We start from the raw sequence: 16,626 nt of genomic DNA, 5'->3' as shown, positions 1-16,626 counted from the left end.
CTCCCCTATTCACCCTCCTTGTAATTGAGATCATCCCCGATACTGCCTCAAAAAATGGCGGCCGTAAACATGGGGAGGAAGTTGGATAGTTGGGGGCAAAGAAAGGGGACTCTACGTATGTAAACTTGTCCAGAAATTTTACAGGATTTTCACTAGCTCAAAGATTCACGTTAGCAAATCTGTGTAAATGCCATCAAAATCAAGTTACCTCCGAGACGAACAGTCCTGACCTGTTTGACATCCAATAGGGGAGGAACAGAGACTTCCTTCGGTCAGCTATTCGCCAGTGCCTGTAGTCCTTGTTACAAACTCCATTCCCCCGCCCGCCCGCCGACTGAATCTTTCTCTCTGGGAACACTGTTCAGGACTTTGGTGCCATATTTCACCCCAAACTAAGAATCGAATCACATGTCCATATCATAAGTAAAACCACCGATTTCGCCTCAGTCTCAGCTCATCTGCTTCTGAGACTCTCATCAATTCCTTTATTATCTGCAGACATCAATCCTAACGCCTCCCCTATTCACCCTCCTTGTAATTGAGATCATCCCCGATACTGCCAGTCTTCTCACTGACACCAACTCTTGCTGAGCAGGAGATAGTAGGAACTACAGATGCTGCAGAATCTGAGTTAACAAGATGTAGAGCTAGATGAACACAGCAGGCCAAGCAGCCCCTGCGACATCACACATTGTCCCACAGAACGGTCGCGCAGCGTTCTATTGCACTTTGACCTTATAAAGATGGCGCCCCTCAAGCCCGCGCTCCGTTTCCTCAAAAAATGGCGGCCGTAAACCTGGGCCTCTTCCTTGGACAAAGACCACGATCACTGAACGCGAAGCCTGAATGGTCTTATTCGGGATTTGCGACCTACACAAGGTGCTTGCGAAGTGTCTCTGCTCCGTTCTCCTATGGAGGCTCCAACACAAAAATCTCCTTACCTCCCTTTTCTGGCGCCGATCGCAGCTGCCAGAGAAAGCTACTCCATGTCTCTCAGTCCTGATAAATGTGACACTGCGCATGTCCCACATACAAACCAAACTGCGCTTGTGTCTGAGCCTGTCGTTGAATGCATAGAGAACATTCATATCCGCATTGGATTTTGGGTAAACAGACTGCCATTACCTGGCAACTTGGAACGAAGTTTCTTACTCGACTTGTATAAATCAATTGGAAATACGTAAGTCATCTCAACTGTTTCTTAAAATCTCCAATTGATTTCTAGAACGGATTTAATGCTCTACGATGTAGTGAGAATGATCGGAACTTGTAAAACTTCTCGCTTCCCTTTTTGACTGGTCCTGAAGCGTTCACACCCCGTCAATCCCCGACCCAGCCAGACAGCAGCACAGTTCTCCAGTTCCACCCCTTTGTCCCATAGGCTAAGTTTAGTTCAGACGCTACTCCGCAACTGCGCACCAGAAGTATATTAAGGGGAGAACGCGGCAATCCTCCCAAACAAAGGAATGGTGACACGGTGCTGGTGTCCCTATTCTTGGACCGAGCGGTCTGGGTTCAGTTCCTATCTGCTGCAGGGCTGTGTAATAATATCGCTATGCTGAACATGTTAACTATGAAAAACAAGAGAAGTCAAGGGAGATTTGGCTGACTGAAGGAGGCAGAGGTTGGGGATGATTGGGTCTTTCGTCTGATGGCAGTAACTTAACAATAATCCGTAGAGGTCAGTGTTGGGACCACGACCATTCACGTTAAACATTAATGGTCCAGATGAAGGAACTGAGGGGCATTGGGCAAAGACATGGCAGATGAAATTAAATGTGAGGAAAGTGTGAGGTTTAGCACTTTGGCTGGAAGAATAGAAGCACAGACTATTTTCTAAATGGGGAAAGACTTTCTAACTCTGAAGCACAAAGGGACTTTGGAGTCTCAGTTTAAGATTCTCCTAAAGGTTAACAAGTAAGTTCAGTTGACAGTTAGAAAGACAGATGTGATGGTAGCATTTATTTCAAGAGGGCTAGACAGAATAGCAGAGATATACAGCTAAGGCTGTATAAGGCTCTGGTCAGATTGTATTGGGGCTATTCTGAGCATTTTTAGGAATTTTGGGACTAGTATTTAGAGAAGGATGTGTTAGCATTGGAGAATTACAAGATCATCCTGGTTATAAAGGGCTTTTCATATGTGGAATAGTTAGAGTCATAGTGTCATTGACTTGTAAAGCACTGAAACAAACCCTTTTGTCCAAGTTGTCAATGTCGACCAGATATCTTAAAATAATCTAGTCCCATTTGCCAGCATTTAGCCCACGGTTCTCTAAACCCTTCCTCTTCGTAGTTCCCTCAGGTGCCTTTTAAGTGTTGTAATTTTATCAGCCTCCACCACTTCCTCTGGCAGTTCATTCCATGTTTGTACCACCCTCTGCATGAATAGGCTGGCCCTTAGGTTCCCCTTTTATCTTTCCCCTCACATCTTAAACCTATGCCCTCTAGTGCTGAACTCTACTAAACTGGGGGAAAGACCTTGAATATTCACCTTCTCCAGCCCCTCCTGACCTTATAAACCTCTATAAGGTCACCCCTCAACCTCTAAGCTGCAGGGAGAATAGCCACAGCCTATTCAGCCCCTCTCAAGCTCAAGCCCTCCAGCCCTGGCAACATCTGTGTAAATCTGTCGTGGTTGGTTGGCTCGCTGAACTGGTTCATTGTTCCACAGATGTTTTGTTACCCTGCTGGGTAACATCCTCAGTGCAGCTTTTTTGTTTTCCTGCCTGTCATTTAAACTCTGGTGTCTGTTGAGCTGGATTACCTCACTTCCGGTTTTCCTTCACAATGGAGCGTATATTAGGTCTAGCTCTGTGTTTATTGTTGGCTTTCTTAGTAGAGAACCAGGCCTCTAGGACTTCCTGTGCTTGTCTCTGCTTCGCCTGTCCCAGGATCTTGGTGTTGTCCCAATCAAATTGGTGGTTCTCCTTATCCATGTGGATGGAGATGAGTGAGTATTGGTCGTGTTTTTTTTGTTGCCAGTTGATGTTAGTGTACTCTTGTGGTTAATTTCCTTCCTGTTTGTCCAGTGTAATGTTTGTCACAGTCTTTGCAGGGAATCTTGTATATGATAGTGGTCCTGTCCATAGTGGGTAGTGGGTCTTTGGTTCTGGTGAGCAGTTGGTGTAGGGTTGATGTGGGTTTGTGTACTACTCTGATACCCAGTGATCGTAGGAGTCTTGTGGTCAGCTCAGATGTGTTCTTGATGTAAGGTAGCATGATGAGTGTGTCACGGCGTGTAGTATCTTCCTCGTGTCATTCGTGTAATAGGCATCTTCTGACCCAGTTTTTCAGGTATCCATTGTCTTTGAATACTTGGAAGAGGTACTCTTCTTTTTGCCGTAGTTCTATGCCGCTGCAGTGTGTTGTTGCCCATTTAAATAATGTTCTCACGCAACTTCGTTTAATAATGACGAAGGTGTCATCCACGTAGCATATCCGTAGTTTCGGTTGGATTAGCGGAAGGGCCATGCTTTCAAATCTTTGCATCACTGCTTCAGCTATTAGTCCAGAGATAGTTGATCCCATGGGTACCATTTGACGTTACTGCCCTAGTCACAACGATAGACATACCACTAGCAAGAGAAACACTGGCAACACAATAAAAACAAGAACAGGACCCTAGTGACACTACCTCCACAGATAACATGCTGAAGCTATTGGACCTATGCCTCACCAACCACTTCACCTTTAACGGCCAAATATATGAACAGATCAACAGGACACCCATGGGATCACCTATCTCTGGACTAATAGCTGAAGCAGTGATGCAGAGACTTGAAAGCATGGCCCTTCTGCTAATTCAAACAAAACTATGGATACGCTACATGGATGACACCTTCGTCATTATTAAACAGACCAAACTAGAGGAGACACACGAACTAATAAACACCCTAATCGGGATCAGATTCACCAGAGAAGAGGAAAAGAACAAACAGCTCCCATTCCTGGACGTCATGGTGGAACGCAGGACCAATGGGGAATTGCTAACAAAGTTACACAGGAAAGCCACACACACTGACCAAGAACTGAATTTCAACAGCAACCATCCTTACACACACAAACGAAGTTGTGTGAGAACATTTTTTAAACGGATAACAACACACTGCAGCAGCACAGAACTATGCCAAAAAGAAGAAGAGTACCTCTTCCAAGTATTCAAAGTATTGAATAATTGAGTCAGAAGATGCCTATTACATGAACGACACCACGAAGATGCTACATACCCTGAGACATTCATCACACTACCTTACATCAAGAGCACATCTGAACTGACCACAAGACTCCTACGAACATTGGACACCAGAGTAGCACATAAACCCACATCAACCCTATATCAACTGCTCACCAGAACCAAAAACCCCCTACCCACTATGGACAGGACCAATGTCACATACAAGATTCCCTGCCAAGACTGGGACAAACAGGAAGGAAATTAACCATAAGAGTACACGAACGTCGATCGGCAACAAAAAGACACGACCAATACTCATCTCCATCCACATGGATAAGGAAACCCACCAATTTGATTGGGACAACACCAGGATCCTGGGACAGGTGAAGCAGAGACAAGCACGGGAATTCCTAGAGGCCTGGTTCTCCAGTATGAAAGCCATCAATAAACACATAGATCTAGACCCCATATACATTCCATTGCAAAGGAAAACCGGAAGTGAGGTAATCCAGCTCAACGGACACCAGAGTTTAAATGACAGGCAGGAAAACACAATAGCACTTCAGAAAAGACTGCACTGATGATGTTACCCACAAGGGGTAACGAAACGTCTGCGGAATGACAAACCAGCTCGGCGAGCCAACCAACCACAACATCCACAGCCTGAGCTACAAATCTACTCTAAAACCTTAGAGATCTTTGTAAATCTTCTCTGTTCTGCACTCGTTTAAGTTTAACAGTATTCCAAAAGTGACCTAACCAACTTAGGACTCTGGGTCTGTATTTGATGGAGTTTAGAAGGATATTGGTTGAGTGGAGAATAGAGTTTAGAGTGGATAATCTTATTGAAATGTAGATGCCTGGACAATGTGGACGTGGAGAAAATTTTTCTGAGCAGGAGAGACTAGAACCTGAGGGTAGAGCCTCAGCCTGAAAGAAGAACACGTTATAACTGAGAGAAGGTGGATATCTTCAGCTAGAGGGACTGATTGTCTGACTGAGTGACAAATAAATTCCATGAAAACATCGCACTTGTTGGAGTTGAGAAGGGAGGTGGTATAAGACTCTGGTTAGACTACATTTGGAATATTGTGAGCAGTTTTGTGCCTCCATTCTAAGGAATGCTGTGTTGGCATTGGAGGTTTACAAGATTAATCGCAGTGATGAAGGGCTTGTCATATGAGGAGGCATTGCAGACTTTGCATCTGTACTCAGTGGAGTTTAGAACAATTAGTGAGAATCCCATTGAAACATAGAGGCTACAGAGACGCCTGGATAGAGTGGATGTGGAGAATATGTTTCCACGAGTAGGACAGACTGGAATCCCAGGGTACAACCTCAGAGTGAAAGAACGACACTTTTAGAACTGAGATAAGGAATTTCTTCAGCCTGAGGGTGGTGAATCTGTGGAATTCTGTGTCACAGAAGTCTGTGGATGCCAAGTCATTGAGTATTTTTAAGAAAGACTGTTTTTTTTTTTAGTAAGGGGATCAATGGCTAACGGGGAGAAGGCAGGAGAATGGGGTTAAGAAACAGATTAGCCATGACTGAGTGGTGGAGCTGTCTTAATGGACTGAATGGCCTGATTATGCTCTGAAATATTATGACCTTATCATCTGCACACTCAGTTTCATTTGAAGAACCAAAATTGGGGAAAGGCATAGCAGCAAAGTAGTAAATTCATTGTCACTGTTTGAGATTGAACTTTTCAGAATGAACGCTTCCCAACACCCATAAGAACTACACTCCTCCCTCTGCACTGAACGTTACTTCAACCAGTCATCCACCAATAGCTCCCAGCCTGGACTGATATTCAGCATTGTCTTATTTTGTGGTCTGCATTCCTTTTTAGGCAGGAGCAGACTTAGGCAGCAGAGCTGGGTTCTGAATCAACTATCAGCTCTATTGAGACAAAGTCAGTAGATATAAAAACAAAGTTGCTGGAAAAGCACAGCAGATCTGGCAGCATCTGTGAAGGAATAAAACAGTTAACATTTTGGGCCCAGTGACCCTTCCTCAGAACCCTTCTGAGGAACGGTCACCAGACCTGAAACATTAACTCTGATTTTTTTTCTTCACAGATGCTGCCAGACCTGCTGAGCTTTTCCAGCAACTTTGTTTTTGTTCCTGATTTACAGCATCTGCAGTTCTTTCAGTTTTTACAAAGTCAGTAGATGTTTATGTGCGGTCAGGCAAACGACAGTGATAAACTGAGACAGTAGTTTACTTGGGTTATATTGCTCATGTCAATAACTAGATAGCAGAGCTCTAAAAAGGACTTCTCGTAGCTTTTTCAGCCTCAGTCTTCAAGCTCTTTCTCTCTTGCATCTCCATCTTCTGATTCTGGTTACTCTCCATTGCATAGACATTTTAAATTTTTTTTTAATCCTTGTTCTTATCTGAATAACCCTGTCCTGTGCCCAGTTACGGTTCATATGAACAACACTCACCTCACTTAACCACGTGATGTTCTGCATTTTTGTTATTATTCTGTGTTCCTGTTTCCTCAGTGCTACTACATCTGTTGTCTTTCATTTTTACCACCATTTCACTGTTTGCTGACAAAGCAGGTTCAATAGTTACCTTTATTTTTTAGCTGTAGGAAGCCTTTTCAAACCCGACTTAAAATTCCAGGATCTCCAACTTGGCTTAATTCTGATCTATTTTCTAAGGGCTTTTTTTACCTACTGTACTGCAAATGCAAGATTCTAATGACAATCTATGTTAGCTTCTAATAATCAAATTAAATGTTAAAACTTATCTTGGTGTCAACTTCACAAAATTGCACATGAAGCCAGTGAAATTGGGAGCTGGCCCTGGAGTTGTGAGAATGGACAAGGATCGGAAGTAATTCCAATCCTTACATTTCACCTGCCTATCTAAAAAGGAAACTGAATATTTTGTCAAACTCCTCCCCTGCATAACAAGCACACACATTTGATCAATTACAGTTTGTAGTCTAGATGTTTCCAATTGCTTCTGCCTGGTGTATCCTGTAGGATGCAGCAGAGACAGAGACCGTCTTCTCAAATTCCTGTTCTCACTGCTCAGATGATTTTGGCCTTCATCCAGAGTTTCAGAGCCACAGTGGGTTGCAGTAAAGACTGTTTCACTATTCCTTGTGCAGGCCCAGACACAGCAATTGTAGCACAGATTGTTGTGGTGGATTAAAGAAGTGCTTTGTTTGGTACTCCCTCAGTTTGGGGGTGAAAATAGTGAGAAGGGGGAGTTTTGTACAGAGTTACCACTTCCTTATTCCCCCCTCCTGAAGCAGCATCTCATCACAGCCCAAAATCTACCTCAGACCTGTTTGGTGGAATTCAGTGTTGTTTTGTAAGTCCACAGCTACAAGATCTGTCATTCTGTTTAGGACAGCAGAAATCTCCTGTAGTGCTGTAGTCATGGCTTGCACGCACCCATTGCAGTGCAATGCTTCAAGCCTCATGATGCAGCCATAATCTCTGTGACAGACAGAATCTGCAACCTCTTCTGTCGTTACGAACCTATGTGCTCCCTGCACTCCTTCAATTCCCTTTTCTATGTTCCTTTTCCGACCCACCCCATGATTGGAGCTACCGAAGACACTAACCTCTTCACTTCCCTCCCTAATCCTCTCTGTCCTCATGTAAGATTTATCTTAAAATCGATCTCTAATTTTTTTTATTCATTCACGGGATGAGGGCATCAGTGGCCAGGCAGCATTTATTGCACATCTCTAATTGACAGTTAAGAGTCAAGCAGATTGCTGTGGGTGTGGAGTCACATGTAGGCCTAAAGGACATCAGTGAAGTAGATGGGCTTTTCCTGACAATCGATTCACGGTCAGCATTAGACCCTTAATTCTAGGCATTTATTGAATTCAAATCCCACCATCTTCCGTGGTGGGATTCAAACCCAGGTCCACAAAACGTTGAGATAACAAGGTGTAGAGCTGGATGAACACAGCAGGCCAAGCAGCATCAGAGGAGCAGGAAGTCTGGGTCTCTGGATGAACAGTCCAGCGATAATACCACGAGGCCATCCATCATCCGTGAGGCACCTTAGTAGATTTGAGAGTGTGAAAGGTTCCACAGAATTCAATTAGTTGTTCTTACTGCCGTACATTAGGAGAAACGTGAATGACACACTCCTTGAAGGAAAAAAACAGAGTTAACGTTTCGGGTCCGGTGACCCTTCCTCAGAACTGTTTTTTCCTTCACAGATGCTGCCAGACCTGCTGAGCTTTTCCGGCAACTTTGTTTTTGTTCCTGATTTACAGCATCCGCAGTTCTTTCGGTTTTTATGACATTCCATCCCCGCCTCAAAATGAACCATCACACTTGGAACTGACGAACATCGGCAAAAATCGGAAGAACTGCGCATGCTCCAGTTCTTATGGGCGCCTGGTGATTGATGTCAACGGGACCAATAGGATGGTAGGGGGCGGGGCTGGAGGCACGGCCTGTGACGGAAGGGTATCAAACCAATCAGAGTGAAGGAGGAGCTGGACTAAAATAAACCACGTGATCATCCTCGAGCGCGTGAAGAAGAATTGCTGTGACTGAGGTTTAGGAATGTGCGCTAGGTGCAGGACACGGTAAAGAAAGAAACATACAACAGAAAGCTGGAGGCAAGTGGTGTTAGTATGAGCTGAGAAGTTTTAGAAAAACTTGGTGCATGTCGGAAAGCACAAAATTGAATTTCCCAGTCCTGTGTTTGCAGCAAACGGGAAAATGCCTCAGATGGTGATAGCCTGGGTGAGCGCCGCCATCTTTATTGGGGGTAATGATCTGCGAAACACATGCGTAGCCGCCGACTTTGTGATTGTGAGATAACAAGGTGTAGAGCTGGATGAACACAACAGGCCAAGCAGCAAAATTTTCTGAAGAAGGGTCTAGGCCCGAAACGTCAGCCTTCCTGCTCCTCTGATGCTGTTTGGCCTGCTGTGTTCATCCAGCTCTACACCTTGTTATCTCGGATTCTCCAGCATCTGCAGTTCCTACTATCGCTGAAACGACTTTATGATTGAAGCTCCCCGTCCCCACACAGCACAGCGGGACGCATGCGTAGCGATCCCCGCCATTGTAGGATTCACTTCTTCTACACTTTGATGACCACTTTGCGAATATCTAGCTTCCTCAGTCTCTCATAATGAGTATATGTTAGCTCTGTTTAGTATTTTACTATTACATTCACAGACCTTTTGTAAATGAGTTTTGCACAGTTGCCCACCCCCTGACCATGTGCTGCTCCCTTTCCAGATTCGTGCGGCGGGAGCAGTCGGGAATGTGAGGTTTGGCTTATAAAATCTGGCCTGGTGATTCGAGCAGTAGGAGAGGTGAGAGCGCGGGCCGGGAAGTGAACTGTTATATTCGGGCATTGTCTAATTTTTTTTGTTTCCCTTGTTTTGCCTTTTTTGGGCTGGAAGCTGTCGGAGGGAGGAAAGTATCAACACATTTAATTAAATTTAATTCTAATAAATTATAGTTAATTACTTTATTAATTTATAAGTAGAAATGGCTGGACAGGTGATGTGTTGTAGATGTGTGATGTGGGAGCTGGCTGATCCCATTGCGAACTGCAGTGACCACATCTACAGCAAGTGTAGGTTGCTCAAAGAACTTTGGCTCAGAGTTGATGAGCTGGAATCGGAACTTCTAATACTGTGGCACATCCGGGAGGGGGAAAAGTACCTGGATGATTTGTTTCAGGAGGCACTCACACCTGGTAGATTAAGTAATTCAAATTTGGTCAGTGGCCAGGGACAGCAGGGTGTGTCTAAGCGAGCCAAGTAGAGGGATCTTGCAGTCAGGAACAGAGGAGCCTCAACTCTTGATCTTGTCCAACAGGTACGAGGTACTTGCTCTCTGTGTGGATGAGGAAAAGGGCTGGATGAGCAAACTGACCACTGCACCATGGTATGGGAGGCCATTCAGCAGTGGGGAGCAAAATGACAAGTGGTAGTTGTAGGGGATTCAATAATTAAGGGGATAGATAGTATCCTTTGTAAGCAGGATCGAGAGTCCCGCATGGTGTGTTGCCTGCCCGGTGCCAGGGTAGTGGATATCTCTGACCGGCTTGAAAGGATATTGGAGCGGGAGGGGGAGGATCCAGTTGTTGTGGTCCACGCTGGAAGAAACAATATAGGAAAGAGGACCTATTCAGAGATTATCAGGAGCTGGGAACCAAATTAAAGAACAGGTCCTCGAGGGTTATAAGCTCTGGATTACTGCCTGAGCCACGTGCTAATTGGCATAGGGACATGAGAATAAGGGAAGTAAACATGTGGCTAAAAGAGCGCTGCGGAAAAGAGGGGTTCCTTTTCATGGGGCACTGGCATCAGTATTGGAACAGGAGCGATCTGTACTGCTGGAACGTCTCCACCTGAATCGAGCTGGGACCAATGTTCTAGCAAGAACGGTAAATAGGCTGGTCAACAGGACTTTAAACTAGAAAGTGGGGTGGAAGGGAATGGTGAAACTTGCCCCAGTGGGAAACAAAGCAGCAGGTTAACATCTAGTGGTGGATTCAACTAAGTGGAAAAGTACGAAAGAAATGACCGGGAAGGAGCGCTCAGGAGAGGTGATTAACGCCTCAAGCACAGAAACAAATAGGACAGTGTTTGGAAAAGGGTAGCAATCAAACACTGGAAAAACGAATGAAAATGAGAAGAGGGAGGGTTAATACTGGACTGAAGGTGTTATATCTGAATGCACGCAGTATAAGGAATAAGTTTAATGAGTTTGTGGCGCTGATCGAAACTGGCAGGTATGACGTGGTAGGCATCACGGAGATGTGGTTACAAGGGGATCAGGATTGGGAACTGAATATCCATGGATATACATCCTATCGAAAAGATAGGCAGGTGGGTTGAGGGGGTGGGGTTGCCTTATTAGTGAAAAATGAAATTAAATCAGTAGGAAGAAACAAAGTAGGGTCAGATGGTGTAGAATCTGTGTGGGTAGAATTGAGGAACCACAAAGATTAAAAAAAAACCATAGGTGGGGTTGTGTACAGGCCTCCAAACAGTAGTCAGGAGCTGGGGCGCAAGATACACCAAGAGATAGAAAAGCTGTGTAAGAAAGGCCAAGTCACAGTGATCATGAGGGATTTCAATACGCAGGTGGACTGGGGAAATCATATTGGTAGTGGATTGCAAGAAAAAGAGTTTGTGGAATGTCTACAAGATGGCTTTTTGGAGCAGCTTGTGGTGGAACCCACAAGGGAACAGGCAATACTGAATTTAGTGTTGTGTAATGAGGCAGACTTGATAAGGGAACTTAAGATAAAGAAACCCTTAGGAGGCAGTGATCATAAGATAATAGCATTTACTCTGCAATTTGAGAGGGAGAAGATAGAATCAGAGGTAATGGTATTACAGCTGAATAAAGGCGACTATACAGAGGTATGAGGGAGGAGCTGGGCAGAATTGACTGGAAGAGGAGCCTAGCAGGAAAGAAGTGGAACAGCAATGGCAGGAGTTTCTGGGAGTAATTCAGGAGACGCAGCAAAAATTCATCCCTAGGAAAAAGAAGCATAATACAGAGAGGATGAGGCAACCATGGCTGACCAAGGAAGTCAGGGATAGCATAAAAGCAAAAGAGAAAGCATATAATGTGGCGAAGGGCAGTAGGAAGCCAGAGGACTGGGAAGCTTACAAAGACCACAGGGCAACAAAAAAAATCAGGAAGGAGAAGATTAAATATAAGGGTAAGCTAGCCAGTAATATCGATGAAGACTGTAAGAGGTTCTTTAGGTATATAAAGGGCAAAAGTGGACATTGGACCACTGGAAAATTACACTGGAGAGATAGTAGTGGGGAACAAGGAAATGGCTAAGGAACTGAATAATTACTTCATGTCAGTCTTCATGGTGGAAGACACGTGTAATCTCCAAAAATTCAAGAGAGTCAGGGGGCAGAGCTGAGTATGGTGGCCATCACCAAGGAAAAGGTGCTAGTAAAACTGATTGGCCTGAAGGTGGATAAATCACCTGGACCAGATGGACTACACCCCAGAGTTCTAAAGGAGATAGCTGAAGAGATAGTGGAAGCATTAGTGGTGATCTTTCAGGAATCGCTAGAGTCAGGTAGGGTCCCAGAGGACAGGAAAATCGCTAACATGACACACCTATTTAAAAAGGGAGTAAGGCAAAAGACGGAAAATTACAGGCCGATTAGCCTAACCTCGGTTGTCGGTAAGATTTTGGAGTCCATTGGAAAGGATGAGATTTCTGAATATTTGGAGTGTATACTAAAATAGGGCAAAGTCAGCACGGTTTCGTCAAGGGGAGGTCATGTCTGACAAATCTGCTAGAATTCTTTGAGGAAGTAATGAGCAGGGTAGACCAAGGAGAGCCAATGGATGTTATCTACCTGGACTTCCAGAAGGCCTTTGATAAGGTGCCACACAGGAGGCTGCTGAGTAAGATAAGGGCCCATGGTGTTAGAGGCAAAGTGCTAGCATGGATAGAAGATTGGCTGTCTGGCAGAAAGCAGAGAGTGGGGATAAAGGGGTCTTTCTCAGGGTGGCAGCCGGTGACAAGTGGTGTTCCGCAAGGGTCAGTGCTGGGACCACAACTTTTCACTTTGTACCTTAATGATCTTGATAAAGGGACTGAGGGCATTCTGGCTAAGTTTGCAGACGATACAAAGATAGGTGGAGGAACAGGTAGTATTGAGGAGGTGGCGAGGCTGCAGAAGGATTTGGATAGGTTTGGAGAGTTGGCAAAGAAGTGGCAGATGGAGTACAACGTGGGAAAGTGTGAGGTCATGCACTTTGGTAAGAAGAATAAAAGCATGGACTATTTTCTAAATGGGAAGAAAATTCAGAAGTCTGAAGTGCAAAGAGACTTGGGAGTTCTAGTGCAGGATTCTCTCAAGGTAAACTTGCAGGTTGAGTCAGTAGTCAGGAAGGCAAATGGAATGTTGGCGTTTATTTTGAGAGGACTTGAATATAAAAGCAGGGATATACTACTGAGGCTTTATAAGGCTCTGGTCAGGCCACATTTGGAGTATTGTGTGCAGTTTTGGGCCCCATATCTCGGGAAGGATGTACTGGCCCTGGAGTGGGTTCAGAGGAGGTTCACAAGAATGGTCCTCGGAATGGAAAGCTTAACATATAAGGAACATTTGAGGACTCTGGGACTATACTCATTGGAGTTTGGAGGTTTCCTCCCACAATCCAAAGATGTGCAGGCTAGGTGGATTGGCCATTCTAAATTGCCCGTAGAGTTCAGGGATGTGTAGATTATGTGGGTTATAGGGGGATGGGTCTGGGTGGGATGCTTCAAGGTTTGGTGTGGACTTGTTGGGCTGAAGGGCCTGTTTCCACACTGTAGAGATTCTATGATGAGGGGAGATCTAATTGAAACTTGCAGAATACTGAATGGTCTGGACATAATGGATGTTGGGAAGATGCTTCCGTTGGTAGGAGACTCTAGGACCCGAGGGCACAGTCTTAGAGTAAAGGGAAGACCTTTTAGAATGGAGATAAGGAGAAACATCTCCAGCCAGAGAGTGGTGAATCTATGGAATTCAATGCCAGAAGGCTGTGGAGGCCAGGTCATTGAGTACATTTAAGACTGAGATAGATAGGTTCTTGATGATCAAGGGTTACGGGGAGAAAGTGGGAGAATGGGGTTGAGGAACTTATCAGCTATGATTGAATGGCGGAGTAGACACTATGGGCCGAATGGCCTAATTTCTGCTCCTATGTCTTATGGTCTTATTTGTTTTCCCACTGTATCTTTCACAGTCAGGAGTTCCTTTTCCAGTTAGAGTCCATATACCTATAGTTTCTGACCATAGCATTCTGCACCATTTTCATTCCCTCCAATTCATTTTGCACTACCTGAAACATTACCTCAGTTTCTTCCTCTAGAGATACCATTGGCAAAGCCTTGTTGCCTGTGGAAAAGGTGATGTTTGACCTTGCTGTACTGCTGCAGTTCGTGTGATAAAGCTGCTCCCACTATGTGGTTAGGTAAGAAGTTCAGATCATTCAACCAGCAATAGTGAAGTGTTGATGATGTATATATGTTCAAATCAACACAGTTTGTCTTTTTAATATTTTTATAATTTCACCAAAATATTATCAAAGAACTTTCAACATAAGGCCAGAGATGTAAATATTATGTCAGGAGACTAAAAGCGTTACCAAACAAGTTGGTTTTCAGGAATATCATAAAAGAGGAAAGCAGACCTGAGAGGTTTGGCGTGTTGCCTTGGCAACTGTAGAAGTAGCCACCAAAGGTGAAACAATGAATAGAATCATTGGAGTCTGAAACTAAATGAGTTGTCAAGGTCTCAAAGTTTGTGTAGGGATGATCGCAGCCAGGAATTTTTAAAAAAAACGGTGCGAATTTTAAAAGGACGTTGCTTATAAATAGGAGTCTTTGTAGGTCAAGGCGCACGGGGTGATGGTTGAACAAGTTTTGGTACAAGTGTCCACGTGGGCAGCAGAGTTTCAGATATCTTTGAGATTACACGGAGGTTGAATGTGGGTTGAATGTCTTTGGATAATTTTGGATAAGTCTAGAGGTGACACAGGAATGGATGAGAATTTCAGAAAATGAGCTGAGACTAGCATGGAGTCAGGTGATGTCACTGAAGTGGAAATGAGTGGTCTTGGTGCAGGACTGGGCTGTCACTCTCACCTTACCTCTGGAATTTGTCATTGTCAATTTGTGAATCGAGTCTGTAACAAGGCCAGGAGCTGAATAGTCTTTGCGGAACCCAAACTGAGCCCTCCTGTTTCTCATCTGCCAGGAGGTGACATCGTCTAAAAATCCTGTGTTAGGTTTCACTTACGCACTGACAATGCTTAGCTCTAGCTCACCACTGCCCATCTCCATTGCTCCACTGTTACTCAATTATCAAACTGTTCATCATACTTCCAGTACTGGATGACCAGAAATTTCTTCCAGTGAAACATTGGAATGGTTAAAACTGTTGCCTTCAGTTGCTATTACAAACTACTTTCCCTTACAATGGAGTTGATCCCTCTTGCTGGCAACTGTATGAGACTGAACTACAGTCTTGACAATATTGATCTCATATCTGACCACACACCTACTCGATCACAAACACCAGAAATTTCAATCGAAAAAATGTTGCTCATCTCTGCCTCACCCCAGCTCATCTACTATTGAAACCCTTGACCGTGTCTGTGTTGCCTTAAATGTGACCGTTCCAAATCTAACCTTTTGAAACCCCAACTGATCAAGAATCTGGTCCTGCACTCTCCCATGCTGGGAAACATTCTCTCAGCATTTACCCTGTCAAACCCCTTAAGAATTCTATATGTTTCAATTAGATGACCTCTCATTCCTCCAAAATCCAGTGAGTAGAGTCCCAACCTATTTCGCCTTTACTTAAAAGATAATACCTGAAAACTAGCGATCATCCCAGTGAATCTTCTCTGAAATGCCTCCAATGAAGTGATATCTTTCCTTAAGTAAGTGGATCAAAACTGCTCACATTACTTCAAACGTGGTCTCACCAGCGCTTTGTACAGTTGCAGTGAGATTTCCCTACTCTAATACTCCAAGCACCTTGAAATAAGGGACAATATTCCATTACCCTTCCTGATTATCTCTTGCAATTCTGTGCTAACTTTCTGGAATTCCTGCACAGTTGCCCTCGGTCCCTTTAAGCTTCATTCTTCAAACTCTTTATTGGACACGTGCAATCGTTGTCTTTGTCAGGAGCACTCTTTGGAATGGAGGAGCTCACTGTCCATTGTTCAGAAAGGAGATGATTTTTCCATCGAGCTGCATTAGCCTTTAACACACAATATCTTATTGACGTGGCAGAGCAGCAGCACAGAAGGAAAGAAAAGGAAGCAAATCCTGCTGTCTGCATCTCACTGACTCTTGAAACTTTCTGTCCCATGTGTCAAAGATCTGCTGCTGTGTTCAATCACATGAAGTCCCAAGGCGGAAACTCATAGAAACCCACATAGTTTCCCCCCACATCGACTGCTGACCTCCACAAGGGTTAGTGTGCAGCAGGAAAAATGCATGGTCATCCTGGGCGAAGAGGAGGGGATGTTGTAAATTTCTACCTGGAACTGACAGTGATGGATTTTATGAACTTGTGTTACAGGATATTACAAGTGGACTTTCAGGTGTGAATCTCAATAATTGTAATGCCAAATGCTGACAGAATTACTCAATTCATTAGGGCCTAGATATTTGCATTGTGTGTGAGTATTGTGTTCCTGCTCATTCCCACTTGTGTAAAATTTCTCCCTTAAATCACTCTGTTCTCTTGATTGATCCTCCCCAAAATTTTCAATATGTGTCCTGCAATCCTTTCTTGTTCAGCTGATGAGTGTAAGTATTGTAATCCTAATTTATAACTTTTGTAAACATCTCTATCAAAGCTCCCCTCAATTTCCTTTGCTACAAAGAGAACAATCCCAGTTTCTCCAAACACCTGGTTCCCCAATGACTGTTTTCTATCTATAA

General features: G+C 44.2%; 2 protein-coding genes across 3 annotated transcripts in view; one reads left to right on the top strand and one right to left on the bottom strand.

Moving 5' to 3' along the window:
* The window catches only part of LOC109932583 (zinc finger protein 585A-like), a 3,614-nt gene extending 2,605 nt beyond the window's left edge, over positions 1 to 1,009 (bottom strand). The window contains exon 1 of one of the 2 annotated variants that reach the window (XM_020531732.2): positions 942 to 1,009. The gene's annotated coding sequence lies outside the window, so the exon portion shown is untranslated. Of the gene's footprint in view, positions 1 to 208; positions 700 to 941 lie in introns of those variants that run through there. The other variant, XM_048599303.1, reaches the window with a different exon arrangement.
* The window catches only part of LOC109930504 (zinc finger protein 665-like), a 50,149-nt gene that overhangs the window by 21,503 nt on the left and 12,020 nt on the right, over positions 1 to 16,626 (top strand). Inside the window, exons 2-3 of the mRNA XM_048598660.1 lie at positions 8,728 to 8,785; positions 9,417 to 9,493. Of these exons, the coding sequence (XP_048454617.1) occupies positions 8,728 to 8,785; positions 9,417 to 9,493 (135 nt within the window). The remainder of the gene's footprint in view (positions 1 to 8,727; positions 8,786 to 9,416; positions 9,494 to 16,626) is intronic.

Source organism: Rhincodon typus, chromosome 7 (genome assembly GCF_021869965.1).
Source record: "Rhincodon typus isolate 14 chromosome 7, sRhiTyp1.1, whole genome shotgun sequence".
Lineage (NCBI taxonomy): Eukaryota > Metazoa > Chordata > Chondrichthyes > Orectolobiformes > Rhincodontidae > Rhincodon > Rhincodon typus.
This window is presented reverse-complemented; position numbering and strand designations above follow the sequence as displayed.